Raw genomic sequence first — 22,485 nt, 5'->3', positions numbered from 1 at the left:
CATGGTGTTTAGGGTTTTTTTTTTTCTTTTTAACTTCTTGAAATATATATTGTTTCTGTTTTCTATTGATATTAAATTCACCTATTTCTATTTTCAGATAAACTTGAACGCAAAATTCGGAAAAAATCCAAAAAGCGCAAGAAAAAGAAATCTGATTCCAAAAGAGAAGATTCGGATGATTCTTCATCTAAATCGAGCAGTAATTCTCAAGTTGGTGCAAGTTCCGGTGCTTATGTATCCGATGTTGAACCATCTAACAGAGGCCATGCAGAATCTCCAAATTCAACCATGAGCAAGTATCCCCAACATCCTGTCACCTCCCGCAGAACAAACAACAACAACAACAACCTAAATACGAAGGCACCGTTTTGCCCCAAGAGGAAATACAATGACTGCAATGAAAAATACGATTCCAAGTCACGGTTTGTAGCCTCGTCTTCATCAAATACGTATGGAGATGCTGGCAACCGTGTCCGCCCACAGGACAACAGATTTGACGGTCGGAGGGAGTACAGCAGGAATAACAATGATAGGTTTACCAATTCGTGGAGCAACAGATTTGACGGGGTACGGCATCCTACTACTTACGGGGTTCGTTCACCACACAAAGAGAGGCAAGAATTCAGAGACTATGAAGAAGACGAGTACAGGGAAGACGTGAGGGAGTCTGACCGAGTGTCTAGGTATTCAACACGCGGCGAGAACTATCGTGGCCGAGAGGATGTCTACGCACGACGTGAGTCGGGCTATGGGAGAGGAACCTATCCATCGAGGGGTGGAGGTGCTTATGTACAACGAGAAGGTGGCTATCCGCCACGGGAAGGAGGCACTGGCTTACTCAGAGATCCTGTCTTTCCTCCAAGAGATCCCAACTATGCCCATAGAGGCGGAGAAGCTGGGTTCCCTCAACGAGACAGCAATTATCAACCAAGAAACTCTGGTTACTCCCAGAGAGACGACAATTATCCTAGAGACAATCGGCATGGGAAAAGAGACGAGAGCTATTCACAGCGAGACGGAAGGTTTCAATCAAGGGACACCGGTTACGTTCAGAGAGAACCAACAAACTACAGACACAGAAGTACTGTTTACGTGGAACGGGAACGTGTTTACCCGCAAAGAGACAGAAACTACACGGAAAGGATCCGTACTGGTACAGAGAGGAGTCGGAACTATTCTGATGGGCCAAGCACAGACCACGTGAGGGTTGGTGGGGAAGACTATCGCAGAGAACGATCGTATCGACTCAGTGATGACTCTAGGGAACGCAACTACAACAGGAAACCCGAGTATGACCGTGACAGAAAACGCAGCGATCGGCCTTATGAAAGAAGAGAGCGATAACCTTTATCAGAGACCTTAGGATTTTAAACAGAAACAAAAACAAAATTGAAATTTCTATTAAAAAAAAAAAATCAACAAAAAGCATGTTATATAAAATTTGTTAGCTTTCTAAGATGGACCTTGATTATAATTTATTGAAAGCTAAGTAAATCTGGTTTTATACAAGCAAAAGAAAAAGAATACAACCTTCCAGTGAAAAGATTTCATCTTGTTTCTTGTATCATTATGGTCACATGGTAGTGTTAACCACCATCTCCCTGTCACTCCACCTCCCACCTTTCACACATGCATATTTTTCATGTTGAATTTTTTTTTTTTTTTTTTTTTTTTTCAAAATTATACATTGATGGATATCATTAGGCACACACACACACACACATGCACACTCAGTTACATACTAACACACACAAACATCTGTTTCTGTGTTCAGCAAAAAATTTTTAAATTTTTCTGTGACTTCAGAAAAAGAAAAAAAAAAAAAAAAAACTAAGACTTCTTTAAATAAATAGTTTATTTACAGAACTAAAAGTGCAAAGAATGGAAATTCTTAGATTGATTAAAAAAACTCTCATCAATTCATAAACTCTCTCTTTCTCTCTCTCTGTGCTGATGTGTGCATTTTAAACTAATGCTATTTCACTCCATTTTAATTTTCACATCATCTTTTTATATAAATAGTGTCCATAGGCGCAGGCAAGAGTTATTTATATTTATTACAGCTAGCACCTTAGATCTAGTTATTCAAGTTTCACATTCCCTGTTATCAGGTTATATCCTGTCTGATTCTTCATCATCATCATCATCATCATCATATAACGTCCACTTTTCTATGGTTGGTTCCTCTTCCTGTTGCCAATCCTCACCTGTTTCTGAACAAGAGGGAACATTGTTCCCAAAGCTAAACACGTCTTTTCATTGAAGACTGGAAAAGATCAACCCTGCTTGTATGACAGTGATGCTCATTTACAACCATCAAATTATGTCTAGACAAGGGTAGACACACACAAGCAGCCGTTCAAGAATTTGGACCTGGAGATCTCCATTTCCAGTGACTTTGAAGGCCACCCCCCAATGGTGTCAGGTGTCAACAAAGAGCCCTGAACTACAAGACGACCAAAGTTTTTTTTTTTTTTTTTTTTGCAAGGTCTGGGGTTTCCCGCCCCTAAGCCCTAGACCATCACCTTTACCCATCTTGTTGCTTAACAACAACAACAACAACACACACACACACAACCATACACACATGATAGGCTTCTCATAACAAAAATAAATTAAAACCCCAAAAGAAAAAATATAAATAAGGAATGACATTTGGACAATGCAATCCCTGATGTACAAAAAAAGATAGGATTGTCATGGCTGGAATACCTAAATTATTAGTCAGTGTGATCGCAGCTGGCCTATGACTATTCAACAATCAAGACCCTGAAGCAGTGCTTCACAAACTTTTATCTCTGTCATCCAATTTCTTTGGCTATCAAATTTTCAATGTCACTCCACTGCTATGATTCATCTAAATTATATACACCCCATATGCAATATTTGTACGCACAGGTAAAGTCAGGTCTTTACCTAAAAAACAGATGTGGTGGTCATCTTTATATATATAGTTGGAAACAAGAAATTCAAATAACTAGATGTGAGGTGCCAGCTGTGATAACCTATATATATATATAAATTAGAAAAAAACCACCTTTCATCAATTCAAAACGAACAATTAAATTACACCATCTAGAAAATTACATATAGGCGCAGGAGTGGCTGTGTGGTAAGTAGCTTGCTTACCAACCGCATGGTTCCGGGTTCCGTCCCACTGCGTGGCACCTTGGGCAAGTGTCTTCTACTATAGCTTCGGGCCGACCAAAGCCTTGTGAGTGGATTTGGTAGACGGAAACTGAAAGAAGCCCGTCGTATATATGTATATATATATATATATATATATATGCGTGTGTGTCTGTGTTTGTCCCCCTAGCATTGCTTGACAACCGATGCTGGTGTGTTTATGTCCCCGTTACTTAGCGGTTCGGCAAAAGAGACCAATAAAATAAGTACTGAGCTTACAAAAGAATAAGTCCCGGGGTTGATTTGCTCGATTAAAGGCGGTGCTCTAGCATGGCCGCAGTCAAATGACTGAAACAAGTAAAAGAGTAAAGAGTATAATAGAAATATTAAAAATAAAATAATAATATACCGATGATGAAGTAAATTGCAAAATAATAATAATAACGTATATATTTGGTAGAATATATTATTATTATTATTTTGCAATTTACTTAATCATTGGTATATTATTGTTATTTTATTTTTAATATTTCTATTATATGTAGTTTTCTAGATGGTGTAATTTAATTGTTCATTTTGAATTGATAAAAGGCGTGTTTTTCTAATTTTTATATATATATTATATTTTGTGAAATTTGATTTAGTATTTCTAAATTGAATTTTTCCCTGTAAGTTAGGAATAATATTCCCTCAAATAATTATAGTTCTTATTATTATTATATATATATATATATATAGTCAACAGATGAGATCCATAGATCTTCAGTATAGAAAACATTTAGTTGACAAATGATTTGAACTTTGACTCCGATGTCTTTATGGGGGACCAATTCCACGGGGTAAAGAGTGGCTATAAAACAAATCCAAGTGAGCAGATTTGGAAGCAATTATGCAGATGAACAAATTATATAAAACAACTTGGACTTCATCACCATCATCATCGTTTAACGTCCGTTTTCCATGCTAGCATGAGTTGGACGGTTCGACCGGAGTCTGGGAAGCCAGGAGGCTGCACCAGGCTCCAGTCTGATCTGGCAGTGTTTCTACAGCTGGATGCCCTTCCTAACGCCAACCACTCCGTGAGTGTAGTGGGTGCTTTTTACGTGCCACAGGCACAGGTATCACAACTACTATTTCCATTTGATATTTTGATGTTGATGTTAATTTAATATACAAAATACATATATATGGGGGGCAGGAGTGGCTGTGTGGTAAGTAGCTTGCTTACCAACCACATTGGTTCCAGGTTCAGTCCCATTGCGTGGCACCTTGGGCAAGTGCCTTCTACTATAGCCTTGGGCCGACCAAGGCCTTGTGAGTGGATTTGGAAGCTGGAAACTGAAAGAAGCACGTCGTATATATGTGTGTGTGTGTATATATTTATATATATATACATATGTATGTGTGTGTATATATATATATATATACATATGTGTGTGTGTATGTTTGTCCCCCCAACATTACTTGACAACTGATGTTGGTGTGTTTACGTCCCCGTAACTTAGCAGTTTGGCAAAAGAGACCGATAGAATAAGTCCTGGGGTCGATTTGCTTGACTAAAGGCGGTGCTCCAGCATGGCTACAGTCTCAGATGACTGAAACAAGTAAAAGAGTATAAAGAGATCAAATTTATGCAGAGTACAAATAACAGAGAAAATTAAAGGGGAAGGAGGAAGTAAGGTGTTGCAAGTCCAACAGCTATTTCTGGGGGGCTCTGAGATCCATCATAATGTTGGTAGATTTAATTCACCAAAATACGCAGCTAGTAAGAGAAGCAAACAAATACTGAATAAATGGAACCTCCGTCATCAGGGCAGAAAGTGTTTGCATGTATAAACATATGGATATTTTTATATCAAACCCAAGCTGTTATATCTAATTTGTTTATCTGCATAATTGCTTCTCTCTCTCTGTATATATATATATATAATGTTCCAAGAAAGTTAGAGGTTGTGAATCCAACCAACTAAGGGATAATATCTATCCAATCTACTGCTGGTAGAATACCCACTTATTAATACACAAGTGTTTTTTTTCACTGCATGGCAATTACATTACGAAGTGTGCTAAATGGGTGAAGGTAAAGAGATATTTTACCATTAATTTATATAGCAATAAGAAAATGGGGTGGGGATCAATAGGTGGATCATCAACTTTTAGACATTATGTTAACTTATTTATTTACTAAAGTTTAGTAAATAAATAAATAAGTTAACATAATATGTCTAAAAGTTGATGAACTCCTCCATTTTCTTATTGCTCTCTCTCTCTATTCTCCCTATATATATATATATATCCTCTCTTATCTTGCAGTCCACCTGGCCAAAACATACTCCTAACATCTTTCAAAAATACAGACACATTAGATAAGATTGTCCTGGATTCAGTACCTCAGAATGAGAAATAGAAATTCCAGACCATTGAGAAATAAGCTTCTTGTATTTTGTAAGATTATTTAAATTGATGTTGGACAGTTTAACTGGGCTGGCACAGGCTCCAGTCTGATTTAACATGGTTTTCTTTGGCTGGATTCCCTTCCTAATGCCAACCACTCCGAGAATGTAATGCATGCTTTTATGTGCCACTTGTATGGGTGCCATCTGCATGACACCGGTGTCTGCCACGACTGCAATTTTGTTCCAGATGGAAATTTTTTTCCATTTTAAAACCTTTAAATAATTAGATACCTACAGGGTGCTATTTGGTTAATGTATTTTTCCGGTACACCTTTTAAAATTTATGCTAACTGGTTTTACTTGGTTGTGACCATACCAGAGTACCACACTGAGTGGTTTAGCCAAATTGAGAACTATCCACTTCTTTTTTTTTCTCTCTAAAAGTGTTATTCACGAGTCTCTAAGCCAGTGGTTTTCAACCAGGGTTCCTCGGAACCTTAGGGTTCCGCCAGTACAGTCCAGGGGTTCCGCAAGAAGTTACAAAACTGCTAAAATCGGCAGTAATTTTTAATTTTCCTGTGCAGATATGTGTGCATAAGACTATTAAATTATTGCACGGGGGTTCCCCGAGCCAGTGGAATGTTTCCTTGGGGTTCCGCTCCAGCAAAAAGTTTGAAAAGCACTGCTCTAAGCCAATACTAGATGTCTTGCGCTTACAACTTAGACCTATTATTTAAATTGATGTTAGGTTTAAGTTCACTTAACCCTTTAGCATTCAGTTTACTCCTGTCAAATGCATTGCTTTATCTATTTATTTTTGTTTTGAATAAATCACACAATATCTCATAGCTTTGAGATTTTGATGATGCAATCATTTAGATTTAAAAAGACATTGTAGGGTAGGTGTGAGAGGTCAGATTTGGGCAGGATGTGGTTGTTAATCCTTCAGCATTCAGATTACTCTGTCAAATGCAATGCTTATTTATTCACATTGTCTTGAATTAATCAGTCACTATCTTGTAGCTTCAAGATTTCAATGATGTGAATGTTTTATATTTAGAATGACATTGTAGGGTAGGTGTGAGAGGCAGGATGTAGCCATTTTGAACATAGAACAGGTAAACCAATTGGGTCGGATATGGGCCAGATATGGCCCATTTAAATGCTAAAGGGTTAATAGTCATCCTTAAAAATATTAGATATTATATTGGTAATGTAAAAAACCTTAATTATGATGAAATGTTTTTCTTTGATTTAACGAAATCAAGGTATAATGTTAAAATGATTAGGGCTGACCTAGAACTTAACTCCAAAAAAAAGGAAGAAACATTAGTCAGAATACAATCTTAGTATAATTGTAGATACGTGTGGTAATTCAAAAAATGCCCTTGACATTTTGTGAGGTCAAATCCTGGCAAGGCTGCCTTTGCCACTTTCCAAAGGATTAACACATAGAACCAGTCAAGTGCTGGGATTTAGTATAAGTCAATATTTCTTGATCCTAAAAATGTTGTGGCCTTGTACCTATGTTAGAAATTGTTATTGTAATAATGATCCTTTTTTTTTTACTATAGGCATGAGGTCTGAAATTTGGGGAGAGGGGGGCCAGTCAATTTCATTGATCCCAGTACTTGTACTTATTTCATTGACCCCCCCCCCCAAAGGATGAAAAGCAAAGCCTACCTTTGCTGAATTTGAACTCAGACCATAGAGCTAGGTGAAATGCCACTAAGCACTTTATCCAGTGTGCTAACAATTGTGCCAGCTTTCCACCTTAATAATATTAATAGCGGTGTTAGATTTTGGGGCAGGGGTTAATTAATTACATCAACCCCAAGATTGACTGGTACTTGTTTCATTGATTCCCCCCATAAGGATGAAAAGCAAAGTTACTTTGACAGAATTTGAACTCAGAACATGAAAAAGGACAAAGTGCTGCGAAGCATTTTGTTCAGCATGCTTGCAGTTCTGCCAGCTTACCACCTTAATAATAACTAGCAGTATCGCCCGGCGTTGCTCGGGTTTGTAAAGGAAATAACTATATAAGCATTTTTAGAGAGTTACTTCCCTTATATAAACCGAGCAAAAAATGCGGGAAAATGATGGTAAATTTTTTTTTTAATCGTAGACTCATCGTAGACGCGCACTAATACCCAGAAGGGCTCGATATGAATCACCACCATAAGATACCCGCTTTTGGTTAAACTGCACCGCAAAATGTGGGAGTAGTTAGGAATCTAAATCGGAGTAGACAGACACACACACAACTCCAGTTTTATATATAAAGATAACAATAATAATAGTAATAGTAGTAGTAGTAATAATAATAATTCATTAACAGTTTTTAATATTCTTCATATTTGTTTTTCAACCTCCAAGCCATTCTTCTTCCAGATATAAGGGGAGAAAATTTCATATACATACCATAGTCTGGACTTGTTTCTTCATATTTTTAAATATATATACATATATATATACATACATATATGTATATAAATAATAAAAGTCAGTTTATAATTTTATAAAAGATATACCATTGCTGTTGATAGATTCTTTATGAACAAAGTTTTTTTTTTTTTCCTCGCTTTCAATGCTTCTTATTTTGTTCATTGCTTATTAAACCTTTTTCATTTTTTTTTTATAATTTATTTTTCTTACAGAATGTTTGTTTTTGATATGTTCTGTCCTGTCATGTCTTCACTTTGGGACTAACTTTTTGGTTTTGTTTTAATCCCAACAAACGAGGTTTGTTCGTTTGGTTAGTCAACAAGGGATTGTGCAGCTGTTAAGTTGTTCTGGGTGAATGAGTATGTGTGTATTTGTGTCTGTGTGTGTTCATCATCATCATCATCATCGTTTAACGTCCGTTCTCCATGCTAGCATGGGTTGGACGGTTCGACCGGGGATCTGGGAAGCCAGAAGGCTGCACCATGCTCCAGTCTTATCTGGCAATGTTTCTACAGCTGGATGCCCTTCCTAACGCCAACCACTCCGTGAGTGTAGTGGGTGCTTTTTACGTGCCACCTGCACAGATATCTTTTGTCTGTTCTCTGTCACTTGTTTCCATCATTGGACTGTGGCAATGCTGGGGCACCACCTTGAATGATTTTGTCCAATAACACCCCAGTACTAACTTAAAGTTTAGCACTTATTTTATTTCTTTACTGCCCACAAGGGGCCCCACACAGAGGGGACAAACAAGGACAGACAAACGGATTAAGTAGATTATATAGACCCCAGTGAATAACCGGCACTTATTTATTGACCCAAAAGGATGAAAGGCAAAGTCAACCTAGGCGGAATTTGAACTCAGAACGTAGCAGCAGACAAAATACCTATTTCTTTACTACCCACAAGGGGCTAAACACAGAGAGGACAGACAACCGGATTAAGTTAATTATATCAACCCCAGTGCATAACTGGTACTTATTTAATCGACCCCGAAAGGATGAAAGGCAAAGTCGACCTCGGCGGAATTTGAACTCAGAACTTAGCGGCAGACAAAATACTGCTAAGCATTTCGCCCGGTGTGCTAACGGTTCTGCCAGCTCGCTGCCTTGTTTAGCACTTATTCTATCAGTCTCCCATGCTGAACTGCCATGGATATAAACAAACCAACAACAGTTGTCAAACAGTGTCAGTGGACAAAATACACACACACACACACACATATATGATGGGCTTCTTTCAGTTTCCATCTTAACAAATCTACTCTCAAGGCTTTGGTTAGCCCAAGGTTATATAGTAGAAGGCACTTGCCCAAAGTGCCACTCAGTGGGGTTGAACCCAAAACCATGTGGCTGGGATGCCAACTTTTTACCACACAGCCATGCTTGCATAAATATATATTAACATATCTTTTGCTGGATTTAGTCATTGGACTGCGGCCATGCTGGGTCACTGCCTTGAATCATTTATTTAGACAAATTCATCCCAATGCTTATTATTCTTAAGCCTGATACTTATTCTCTCAGTGTTTTTTGCCAAACTGATACATTACTGGGATGTAAACAAACCAACACTGGTTGTCAAGAGGTGGTGGGTGACAAACACAAGGACGGACACACACACACAATAAGTTTCTTTCAGTTTCTTATTTCTTTATTACCCACAAGGAGCTAAACACAGAGGGAACAAACAAGGACAGACAAAGGGATTAAGTCAATTACATCGACCCCAGTGCGTAACTGGTACTTAATTTATCAACCCCGAAAGGATGAAGGGCAAAGTCAACCTCGGTGGAATTTGAACTCAAAACGCAACGGCAGACAAAATACCGATAAGCATTTCGCCTGGCTTGCTAACATTTCTGCCAGCTCGCCGCCTTGTAGTTTCTTTCAGTTTCTATCTAACCCATCTACTTTTGAGGCTTTGGTCAACCCCAAGAAGACACTTGCCCAAGTTGCCACACAGTGGGACCGAACCCAGAACCATGTGATTAGGAAGTAAATGTTTTGTCACACAGCCACCCGTTTCTTCATGCTGGCGTTTTGGCACCCAAATGCTCACCTGTTGTGAACCATTACCTGTTTATTCTTTTACTTGTTTCAGTCATTTGACTGTGGTCATGCTGGAACACCACCTTCTAGTCACACAAGCCAACCCCAGGACTTATTCTTTGTAAGCCTAGTACTTATTCTATCGGTTTCTTTTGCCGAACCACTAAGTTGCAAGAACACAAACACACCAACATCGGTTGTCAAGCAATGGTTGGGTGACAAACATATACATACATACATGCATAAATATATATATATATACAATGGCTTCATTCAGTTTCCGTCTACCAAATCCACTCACAAGGCTTTGGGTGCAACGCAGTGGGACTGAACCTGGAACCATGTGGTTAGGAAGCAAGCTTCATACCATACAGCCATGCATTGTTCAAATAAGAATTAAAAAATTTTTTTTTATTCTAGACCAGTGCTTTTCAACCTTTTTGCTGGAGCGGAACCCCAGGGAAACATTCCACTGGCTCGGGGAACCCCTGTGCAATAATTTAATTGTCTTATGCACACATATCTGCACAGGAGAATTAAAAATTACTGCCGATTTAGCAGTTTTGTAACTTCTTGCGGAATCCCTGGTTGAAAATCACTGTTCTAGACGAATCCAAAACCAACAACTACAACTAGCAGCTGATTTGTTGATTGGGAAATGTTAGCAGTTACAGCCCAACTACAAATAATGACGTCACTGTTTGTAGCAGTAGCTCAGAGTAGATTGTAAACATTCACATACACACGGAACTATTACCACTGCTGGCAACAAAGCTCTTTTAGTCAGAAAGAAGAGCAAATAATTGTATCTCGCATGTTTTGAAATTGCAATGCTGCATGGTAACAAAACCTGGGCCTAGAATACAGAGGACGTAAGGTGTGCATCAAAAATGTGTTAAGAGAGGAAAATGAGCATAACAGGAATCAGATGTTGTGTGCACAAATATTGTGCTGGTATGGACAGGTGTTGCATATAGATGAGAACAGCTATATAACGAAGTACTAATCACTTAATGTAGATAGAGCTTTTGCAAGAAGGAGACCCAAGAAGACATAGAATAAAGTCATGAAGGCTGAACTTCACAGAAGAGATGACAAAGGACCTGGATAACTGATGTGCAGTAGACAAGAAAACCTGCCCATCTTGGCAAAAATTGAAATTCTGGAAGCATAATATAAATGTACACAACTGGGCCCCTTGCCCAATTTATTCTTCAAACCATCCCCACCACCCATTGTCTCTCTCTCTATCACTGGCCCCTCTTTTACCAGTCTAACTGCAGTGCCTTCAAAATGTGAGCAGACCTGTGTACCTCACCAGCTTCTCCCTGGTACCACTTGTCTTTCTTATAACTCAGAACATTTTTACTTCTTAATACTGTCCTTCTCCACTCACATTTTACATTGATCACCCTTTTGTACCATGACATTATCTCTCCTTTTCCACCACCATGCATCTTACACTCTTCCCATGCACTTCACCTACCTTCCCCCACTATTACCACCACACAGCCCACTTTCTCTCACCCCTCCTTAGTTTACTGTTCATTATTACAAATCTGCAGCTCTTCACACCTTCCTCTTTTCTGTATTATCAATCAACTCTTCCTTTACCTCCCCCTAACTCATATTATTTGTCACTTCCCCAAACCTTATCCATCATTCAGTACATTCACCTTTCGACTCAACCCAATCTCTGCAGTCATCACCTACTCTTCTTTATCTTCCCTACGTAACATCTTTCAACATTTGTTCTTCATTCATTATATTTCCCATCTCTCACTCATATTAATCCAGCCCCTATTCATCTACAGTCCATATTCTATCCCCACTCACCTCATACCCTAAGGGTTCATTCACCCTCAACAAATCCATCTCACCACTAATATTTTATTTCTCGTTTTTACAATGTTAGTAGCCATGCAGCTCCTCTCTGGCAAAAAACCTGTTCTGATCCCTTCTCTCATACTTTAACCTCTCATCTCACATAAAGCTGCCCCCTCTCAGAGAAAACCTTTGTCTTGCAAGCTTTATGGCAACCTCACTTGTGCTGATGCCATGAAAAAAAAAAGCATCCACTACACTCAGTAAAGTGGTTGGTGTTAGGATGGGCACCTGCCGTAGTAAACATGCCAAAGTAGACATTGAAGCACAATACAGTCCTTAGACCATTAGGTTATCTCAAATAGTCTCTCTATCACAGCCCCTCCTTTACCAGTCTAACTGCAGTGCCTTCAAAATGTGAGCAGACTTGTGTACCTCACCAGCTTTTCCCTGGTACCACTTGTCTTTCTTATTACTTAGAACGTTTTGTCCTTCTCCACTCACATTTTACATTGATCATCCTTTTGTACCGTGACTTTATATGGTCTCGGATAGTCCAACCCATGGAACATGAACGTTAAATCATCATCATCATCATCGTTTATGATGATGATGATGATGATGATTTAACGTTCATGTTCCATGGGTTGGACTATCCGAGACTATATAAAGGATGAGAATGTTAATGACACACATACATTCATATATTATAGGCGCAGGAGTGGCTGTGTGGTAAGTAGCTTGCTAACCAACCACATGGTTCCGGGTTCAGTCCCACCGTGTGGTACCTTGGGCAAGTGTCTTCTGCTATAGCCTCGGGCCGACCAATGCCTTGTGAGTGGATTTGGTAGACGGAAACTGAAAGAAGCCTGTCGTATATATGCATATATATATATATATATGTATGTGTGTGTGTGTGTCTGTGTTTGTCCCCCTAGCATTGCTTGACAACCGATGCTGGTGTGTTTACGTCCCCATCACTTAGCAGTTCGGCAAAAGAGACCGATAGAATAAGTACTAGGCTTACAAAGAATAAGTCCCGGGGTCGATTTGCTCGACTAATGGCGGTGCTCCAGCATGGCCGCAGTCAAATGACTGAAACAAGTAAAAGAGTATATATATATGTGAAGGTACATAGCCTAGTGGTTAGAGTGTTACACTCATGATCTGGTGATTGTGGGTTCAATTCTCAAACTGAGCATGCATTGTGTTCTTCAGCAGAACAGTTTCACATTGCTCCTGCCTGCTTAGCTGTAAATGGGTGACCCTGTGACAGACTAGCTTTCCAATAAGAGAGGATGCTTAGCCAGTGGGATGGCATCATTCAATAGCTAAAACAGTGCAAAGCACATTGTGACCAGTGATGTATAACAACATCTGATAGTGCAGTTGATGACATCACACACACACATCTGTATTCTTTTGTTTCAGTCATTTGACTGTGGCTATACTGGAGCACCACCTTGAAGGGTCTTTGTCAAACAAATTGATCCCAGAACTTATTTTTTTAAGTCTAATACTTATTCTAACAGTTTCTTTTCTGATATGCAATATATATATATATGTGTGTGTGTATATATTATATATATAGTCAAGACTATTGAAAAGGTTGCAAGACGCAATGAAAATTTTAGGAAAATAAAAATAAGAAATAAGTGGAAATTTTACCGGTGAGTGTATTAAATTATAAGGCACAAAAAGAAAATTACTCTCCCCAGATACAACAGAATATGCTTCAACACACAAACTCACATAAAGAATCTTGCAAACCAAATCAAAAACTGAAATATATATATATACATATATATTATTGATAAAAATGGTAAGACAACAAAAGAATGAAAGAGACCTCGATATTATGAAAATAGAGGAATTTATCTGTAAAAGTAATATGTGACAATTATTCGGTAGCCATGATAAAACTCTGAGTTTCAGATCCCGAGGTAGAAATCCACACCGCCATCTCTTCAGTTATCTGGCCATCATGTGGATTTCCACCTCGACATCCGAAACTCGTAGTTTTATCATGGCTACCGAATACACCCGTCCACCAGAACCGGAAGTTTCTGTTTTCTATCTTTCTTGACCCCCCCCCGCACCCCTATGTAGGGTTTATTGTGATCATATAGCGCAAAAACTGTGAAATTTATGCAGGTTGTAGTCTAGAGTCTCAGTATGATATCTGGCAAATGCAAGCTTTCTTTTCAGGTACATAACACTGCTGTCCCTCATCCCAGGGTCTCAGAGGCCCACACCTCCCACACCCTCAGGGTGGGCACCCTCAACGTTGGCACATTGAAAGGTAGGTCTGGCGAGATAGTCGAGATGCTTGAACGGAGACGTGTTGATGTATGTTGTATGCAAGAAATAAGGTGGAGAGGAGGATCTGCTAGGGTCCTCACAGGCAAGGAACACAGGTACAAGATTTTCTGGGCAGGGAACACTGACGGGGTTGGTGGCGTGGGTATACTTATCGCTGAGAAATGGATAGATAGAGTAATTGAGGTAATCAGAGTAAGTGACAGAATACTTAAGATTAGAATAGTGCTTCATAATAGATTAGCAACCATTATATCGCCCTATGCCCCTCAGCCAGGGCTACCCGATGGACAGAAAGACAGTTTCTATGACACCCTACTGCAGACCACCTCATCGACGAACGACAGGGACCTTCTCTTTGTGGCTGGTGATTTCAATGGGCATGTTGGACGACATGCTGGGGGCTTCCATGGCGTACATGGAGGCTACGGTTATGGTTCCCGCAACGAGGAGGGAACCAGGCTGCTGGAGTTCTGCGATGCGAATAGTCTTATGGTCTGCAACACTAACTTCAGGAAACCAACAAGCCACCTGGTCACCTACCGATCGGGCCGGCATACTAGCCAAATCGACTACATCCTTGCCAGAAAAAGGGAAAGATGGCTGCTTATAAATGCCAAAACCTTCCCAGGCGAAGAATGCACCCCACAACATAGACTGGTAGTTAGTGACTTTAGGATCAGGACTAAGAGGGCGACTAGAAGACGACCAACATGGAGAAGAAGGGTCTGGAAGCTTAAAGCCCCTGCGAATGGACAGAGATTTAGAGATATGTTACTTGAAGCCTTTGACGAAGTGGAAGGGGGTATAGCTACACATGGGGTAGAAGACAACTGGACGTTTCTGAGGGACAACCTGCTGAAAGCCGCTGACCAGATCTGTGGCTGGTGCAAAGTCCCCTTAAGACCCAAAATAACGTGGTGGTGGAACAATATTGTTGACAGGGCTATTAGACAAAAGAAACAGGCTTGGAAGGCCTGGAAGAACGGTGGTAGCAGGGAAGGGTATCAGACTGCCAGAAGGGAAGCTAGGAGACAGGTCTATCTAGCCAGAGGGGAAGCAGATAAGAGAAAATTTGCCAATGTCCTGCGCCGTGAGGATGAAAGACTTGAGGTATTTCGTGTTGCAAGACAGTGTGTGAGAGAGAATCGTGATGTGGTAGGAGAGAAATGTGTTCGCATGGAGGATGGTTCACTTGCACTAAATGAGGATGCAAAGAGAGAAGCTTGGAGACGCCACTATGAAAGGTTACTGAATGAGGAAAATGAATGGGATAAAGAGAGTCTGCCGAATGTTGACCCTACAGAGGGACCAGCTATCCGAGTTGATAGTTCCGTGGTAGCTAAGGCAATTAGAAGCATGAAGACAGGGAAAGCCCCAGGCCCATCAGGAATTACTGCAGAGATGCTCAAAATATCTGGCAGTGTCGGCTATAACCTAGTCACCCGTATAGTCAACCAGGTGATACACGAAGGAGTCATACCCAATGACTGGTGCAGCAGCATACTAGTCAACTGCTACAAAGGTAAAGGTGATGCCCTAGATACAAATAATTACAGAGGTATCAAGCTGTTGGATCAAGTAATGAAGGTTACGGAGAGGGTCATAGCCCAACTAATTAGAGAGAGAGTTAGTTTAGATGAGATGCAGTTTGGGTTCGTGCCAGGGAAAAGTACCACTGATGCTATATTCCTGGTAAGGCAGCTGCAGGAGAAATACCTAGCCAAAGATAAGCCCCTGTACCTGGCTTTCGTTGACATGGAGAAAGCTTTTGATAGGGTCCCCCGATCCCTTATCTGGTGGTCAATGAGGAAACTAGGGATAGATGAATGGCTGGTGAGGACTGTGCAAGCCATGTACAGAGATGCCGTAAGTAAGGTTAGGGTTGGCAACATGTACACAGAAGAATTCAAAGTAGAGGTTGGGGTCCACCAGGGTTCAGTACTCAGCCCCCTCCTATTTATCATAGTACTCCAGGCAATTACGGAGGAATTCAAGACAGGCTGTCCCTGGGAGCTCCTCTACGCTGACGACCTTGCTCTTATTGCTGAGTCACTATCAGAACTGGAGGAGAAGTTCCAGGTGTGGAAGGAGGGTTTAGAATCAAGGGGCCTTAGAGTCAACCTAGCTAAAACCAAAGTACTAATAAGTAGAAAGGTAGACAATCCACAAATATCTTCAGGAAGATGGCCCTGCTCGATCTGTAGAAAAGGTGTAGGTAGAAACTCTATAAGATGTACCCAGTGTAACCTATGGACACATAAGAGGTGCAGCAATGTCAAAGGTAGGCTAACTGGGAAGATAGTTTTTGTATGTGGCAGATGCTCGGGAGCATTAACCTCCGAAAATCTGCAGAAAACAACTTCCGTCACTTTCCAGGGGGAAAAACTAGAAGTAGTTGATAGCTTCCGTTATCTAGGTGACCAAGTCAGTAGTGGGGGTGGGTGCGCTGAAAGTGTAACTGCTAGAATAAGAATAGCCTGGGCAAAGTTTAGGGAGCTCTTACCTCTGCTGGTGACTAAAGGCCTCTCGCTCAGAGTAAAAGGCAGACTGTATGATGCGTGTGTACGAACAGCCATGCTACATGGCAGCGAAACATGGGCCGTGACTGCTGAGGACATGCGTAAGCTCGTGAGGAATGAAGCCAGTATGCTCCGATGGATGTGTAATGTCAGTGTACATACTCGACAGAGCGTTAGCACCTTGAGAGAAATGTTGTACCTAAGAAGCATCAGTTGTGGTGTGCAAGAGAGACGATTGCGCTGGTATGGTCATGTGGCGAGAATGGATGAAGATAGGTGTGTGAGAAAGTGCCAATCCCTAGCAGTTGAGGGAACCCGTGGAAGAGGTAGACCCAGGAAAACCTGGGACGAGGTGGTGAAGCACGACCTTCGAACTTTAGGCCTCACTGAGGAAATGACCAGGGACCGAGACCTTTGGAAATATTCTGTACGTGAGAAGACCAGGCAGGACAAGTGAGCCCAGCCCACTTATGAATGCCTTTCCTCCCTTGGACACAAAGACCGGTTGAGGCAAGCGAAGTCGATATAGAACCTCATCCGACGACAGACACCCATGCCAATCCCCCATGCTTGCGAAGACATGTTGGGGCAAGCGAAATCGAAATCGAAACCGAGTTGAACCAGCCAGGATCCCTGGCCTGGTGGTACGTAAAAAGCACTATCCGACTCGTGGCCGTGGCACGTAAAATACTCCAATGCGACCGTACGACAGGCACCCATGCCAACCCCCTTTGCTTGTGAAGACATGTTGGGGCAAGCGAAATCGAAATCGAATTGAACCAGCCAGGATCCCTGGTCTGGTGGTACGTAAAAAGCACTATCCGACTCGTGGCCGTGGCACGTAAAATACTCCAATGCGACCGTACGACAGGCACCCATGCCAACCCCCTTTGCTTGTGAAGACATGTTGGGGCAAGCGAAATCGAAATCGAATTGAACCAGCCAGGATCCCTGGTCTGGTGGTACGTAAAAAGCACTATCCGACTCGTGGCCAATGCCAGCACCGCCTCGACTGGCTTCCGTGCCGGTGGCACATAAAATACACCAATCTGACCGTGGCCGTTGCCAGCCCCGCCTGGCACCTGTGCAGGTGGCACGTAAAAAGCACCCACTACACTCACGGAGTGGTTGGCGTTAGGAAGGGCATCCAGCTGTAGAAACATTGCCAGATTAGACTGGAGCCTGGTGCAGCCTTCTGGCTTCCCAGAACCCCGGTCGAACCGTCCAACCCATGCTAGCATGGAGAACGGACGTTAAACGACGATGATGATGATGATGAGATATATATATATATATACATACAAATGACAGGCCTCTTTCAGTTTCTAACAAAACCATAGCTTTGATCATCCCAGGGTTACAGTAAAAGACACTTGCCCAAGGTTCCATGCAGTGGGACTGAACTTGAAACCATGCAGTTGGGAAGCAAACTTCACAACACAATCATGCCTGTGCCTATTAGCAATATCCATAAAAATTAAGTCAGTAAGAATACTATTACATATTCAAATTTTCTTACGTACACACGCATGTACATGTAAGTTATACATCAAGGTAGATGTCGTTTATATAAACATACACACATATGCTATCAGTCGAAATAGAGAACCTGCTGAGCACATACAGGTAAACCCTCAAAATAAAACTTATTCACATATCAATAATTCATCTTTTAATGAAAGGAGAGATGAGACCCCTCCAATTGTCTCTCTCTTTTACTCTTTTACTTGTTTCAGTCATTTGACTGTGGCCATGCTGGAGCACCGCCTTTAGTTGAGCAACTCGACCGCGGGACTTATTCTTTTGTAAGCCCAGTACTTATTCTATCGGTCTCTTTTGCCGAACCGCTAAGTAACGGGGACATAAACACACCAGCATCGGTTGTCAAGCAATGCTAAGGGGAAAAACACGGATACACAAACACACGCATATATATATATACATATATACGACAGGCTTCTTTTCAGTTTCCATCAACCAAATCCACTCACAAATCTTTGGTTGGCTTGAGGCTATAGTAGAAGACAGTTGCCCAAGGTGCCACGCAGTGGGACTGAACCCGGAACCATGTGGCTGGTAAACAAGCTACTTACCACACAGCCACTCACTCCTGCGTCTCAGCACAAACATTTATTAAATGTCATCAAATCAATGGACACAATTCTCTCAATGTTTTTTACTCCCACATCATTTAATATTTAAGCTTACATCGATTTGTTTCGAGGGGACACTTTATGGACTCTATCAGGTGATGTTAGATGTACATCAACTCATTGTTGTGAATTTACTCTTTCTGCCTTAGCACCTCATGGACAACTGAGGTCAGAGTTTCACACTTTGGTTTGGAATTGTTGCAGTGTTTTCTTTGTTCATTTATAAAGTTACTAGCAGTATCGCCCGGCGTTGCTCAGGTTTGTTTCGACCCTTTAGAATTGGAATTTTTGAAAAGTAAAAATTTTGCGTTATGTAGCTTGTTATTCTCTTTAAGTGGACATTTTTTCTGGTTGAAATACACCAAAAAATCTTTAAAAATAGGGATTTTCATAGAAAAAAAGCACCTTTTTGATATAAATAATTTTTAGTGTTAACATGGTCCGATTTGAATTTTTTCTTCTATGGAGGGAAGAACAAGCCTTCTTCTATCATACTCTCAATTTGGGTCAACTTGTGCCGCAGGGTCTCGGAGGCGATAGTGTTAGTTGAAGGCTACCAAACCTGCCATACACAGACAACTTCAGCTTTATATAGATTATCTAAGCACAATATCATTATTCATTTTACATTACAACAATTTTGATATCTGATCTGTGGCATACCTTACACCTGTACAGGCAATGTGGATTTGGTGGAGGGGGTGAGCAAAAAATTTCAGAACCTTTATTGGTTATCTATGATAGGAGAGTCCACGATCATCATCATCATCGTTTAACGTCTGTTTTCCATGCTAGCATGGGTTGGACGGTTTGACCGGGGTCTGGGAAGCCAGAAGGCTGCACCAGGCTCCAGTCTGATCTGGCAGTGTTTCTACAGCTGGATGCCCTTCCTAACGCCAACCACTCTATGAGTGTAGTGGGTACTTTTTACGTGCCACCGGCACAGGTGCCAGGTGAAGCTGGCAACGGCCACGATCAGATGGTGCTTTTTACGTGCCACCGGCATGGGGGCCAGGTGAGGGAACGATATAAGATAGAACACTAGTATCTTCAGGGAAATGGCCTTGCAGGAAAGAAGTAGATATAAACTCCATGTACTGTACCTAATATAAAGTATGGATACACAAGAGATGTAAAAGAATTTTAAAATGCTCTTTTAGTGGGGCAGGGACCATGAATGCAGAGGACTTGAGAAAACTGGAAAGAAATGAAGTTTGTATGCCTTGTTGGTTGCGCAAGGTAAGTGTGCATGAACGACTAAGTACAAATGCATTTCCATCTAAATTATTAAATGTTTTTCCTTACAATGAGTTCTGCAGAGAAAAAAAAACAAGTGGTAGTCAGATGGTGCAATATGGCGGATGGAGCAAGAGATCCCTGCCAAGTTCATGTGGCTTTGTTTAGGTAACCAAAGACACATGTGGTCAGGCATTGTCTTGTTGGAACACTACCACTTTCCTGTTGGCAACCTCTGGTCTCGATTCTTTGATATTTTTGGTTCAAATTAGCCAGCCGAATCAAAGGTCTGATTTAGTGGGAGAAGCTCATCTATATATATATATATACTTTATTTAAAGCAGCAGAAAATTCAACAAAACCTGTTACTCTGAGTTTCACGTTCCCGTTCATCGGACAGTTTTTGCTAGAATAGAAAAAACTGTCTGATGAACAGGAACGTGAAACTCTAGAGTAACAGGTTTTGTTGAATTTTCTGCTGCTTTAAAAAAGCATATTACTCTACCACTGGTATTTGAGTACTCTTTTTTCCACCTTGTTTCACATTTATGTGTTTACTCCGGTATATCATCATCATCATCATCATCATCATTTAGCGTCCGTTTTCCATGCTAGCATGGGTTGGACGGTTCAACTGGGGGTCTGTGAAGCCGGAAGGCTGCATCAGGCCCAGTCAGATCTGGCAGTGTTTCTACGGCTGGATGCCCTTCCTAACGCCAACCACTCCGTGAGTGTAGTGGGTGCTTTTTACGTATCCTTTTTGTCTCTGTCTGTTCCCAACGGCTCAACCAAATCAAATAAAATTCCACATGGTAATACTATGAGACCCCAGGAGTCTCAACATGTAATTTTGGCGGGTGGGGATTAAAACAATGCAACATTGACACTGGTTCCATACTATGTCTCAAAACTCAAAGAATAAAAACGAAAACTTTGATGGAGTAAGTTATAAATAGTTTCACTTTTAATACTTTCACTATGTATATATATATGTGTGTGTGTGTGTATATATATGTATCTATGTATGTATATCTTTGTATGTATGTATATATATATATATATATATATATATATATATATATATATATAAATGTATATATGTATTTATATGTGTATGTGTATAGATGTATGTGTATATATTTATGTATGTATAACTTATGTATATATATATATATATATTTATATGAATATATATTTATGCATGTATACTTATGTATGTATGTATATATATTTGTGTATATGTAACTGGAATGAAAGATAAATCTATTTTTATTCAGGAACAAAGAAGAGATACACTTCAAACAGCGCCTAAGTCCTAACTGTGTTACGTTTCAGGTATGCTCAAGGAAGTGTAAAAAGATTTTGCCTAAAAATGCTCAGAACTTTCCAGACAGCCTAATATATATATATGTATGTATGTGTATATATATGTGTGTGTGTGTGTGTGTGTGTACATATATTACCCCCAGTACTTATTTTTAAAACCTGGTAACTTACTCTATCAGTGTCTTTTGCCAAACCTATGAGTCACAGGGATGTAAAACGAACCAACACCATTTGTCAAACAGCAGATAGACATACACACATACATACATATGTGTGTGTGATTGGCTTCTTTCAGTTTCCATCTACCAAACCCATTCACAAGGCTTCCATTGGCTCAGAGTTATAGTAAAAGACACTTGCTCAAGGTGCCATGCAGTGGAACAGTACCTAGGACCACATGGTTGGGAAACAAAATTCTTATTTCTTTATTACCCACAATATATATTAATCTCTCTTCTTGTAAGCAGTTCTATGTGTGTAGTATAAACAACTAGCAGTATCGCCCGGCGTTGCTCGGGTTTGTAAGGGAAATAACTATATAAGCATTTTTAGAGATGTAAAGTATAATAGCCATCTCAATATGGCTAACCACAAAGTGGGGGTGTTACTGTAGCTTTTTATGTTCTGAGATTTAATAATACATTTTTAGAGAGTTACTTCTCTTATATAATAGCAAAAAAATGGGGAAAAATGATGGTAAATTTTTCTTTTAAATCGTAGACTCATCGTAGATGCACGCTAATACCCAGAAGGGCTCGATATGAATCACGACTATAAGATACCCGCTTTTGGTTACACTGCACCGCAAAATGTGGGAGTAGTTAGGAATCTAAATCGTAGGAGACAGACACACAACTTCACTTTTATATATAAAGATATTGTAGCCTTATCAAAAGTGTAAGAGTGAAAGTGAAACAATGTTATACCACTGAAAAAGAAATCGGAAGTCAAAAGTGAAAGAATAAAGAATAAAAGTGAAACAATTTTATGGTGTTATCAAAATTGAAAGAATAAAAGTGGAACAATATTATACTGCTGAGAAAAATATCAGAAGGGTCGTATAGGGGGAGCTACAGCCCCCTAT

General features: G+C 40.3%; 1 protein-coding gene and 1 long non-coding RNA gene across 3 annotated transcripts in view; both read left to right on the top strand.

Moving 5' to 3' along the window:
* LOC115224439 (RNA-binding motif protein, X-linked 2) overlaps window positions 1-1,927 on the top strand; it is a 55,117-nt gene extending 53,190 nt beyond the window's left edge. For both annotated transcript variants that reach the window (XM_036513299.1, XM_029795341.2), the window contains exon 5: window positions 98-1,927. In XM_036513299.1, the coding sequence (XP_036369192.1) occupies window positions 98-1,344 (1,247 nt within the window). In that variant the 3' untranslated portion in view covers window positions 1,345-1,927. The remainder of the gene's footprint in view (window positions 1-97) is intronic.
* A 3,380-nt stretch (window positions 1,928-5,307) lies between these two features.
* On the top strand, window positions 5,308-22,314 carry LOC118767900. Its single transcript, XR_005003810.1, has 3 exons — window positions 5,308-5,902; window positions 6,722-6,732; window positions 22,304-22,314. It is a non-coding gene; the product is annotated as an uncharacterized LOC118767900 (long non-coding RNA).
* The last annotated feature ends 171 nt before the right edge of the window (window positions 22,315-22,485 follow it).

The sequence above is a fragment of the Octopus sinensis genome, linkage group LG25 (genome assembly GCF_006345805.1).
Source record: "Octopus sinensis linkage group LG25, ASM634580v1, whole genome shotgun sequence".
Classification (NCBI taxonomy): domain Eukaryota; kingdom Metazoa; phylum Mollusca; class Cephalopoda; order Octopoda; family Octopodidae; genus Octopus; species Octopus sinensis.
This window is presented reverse-complemented; position numbering and strand designations above follow the sequence as displayed.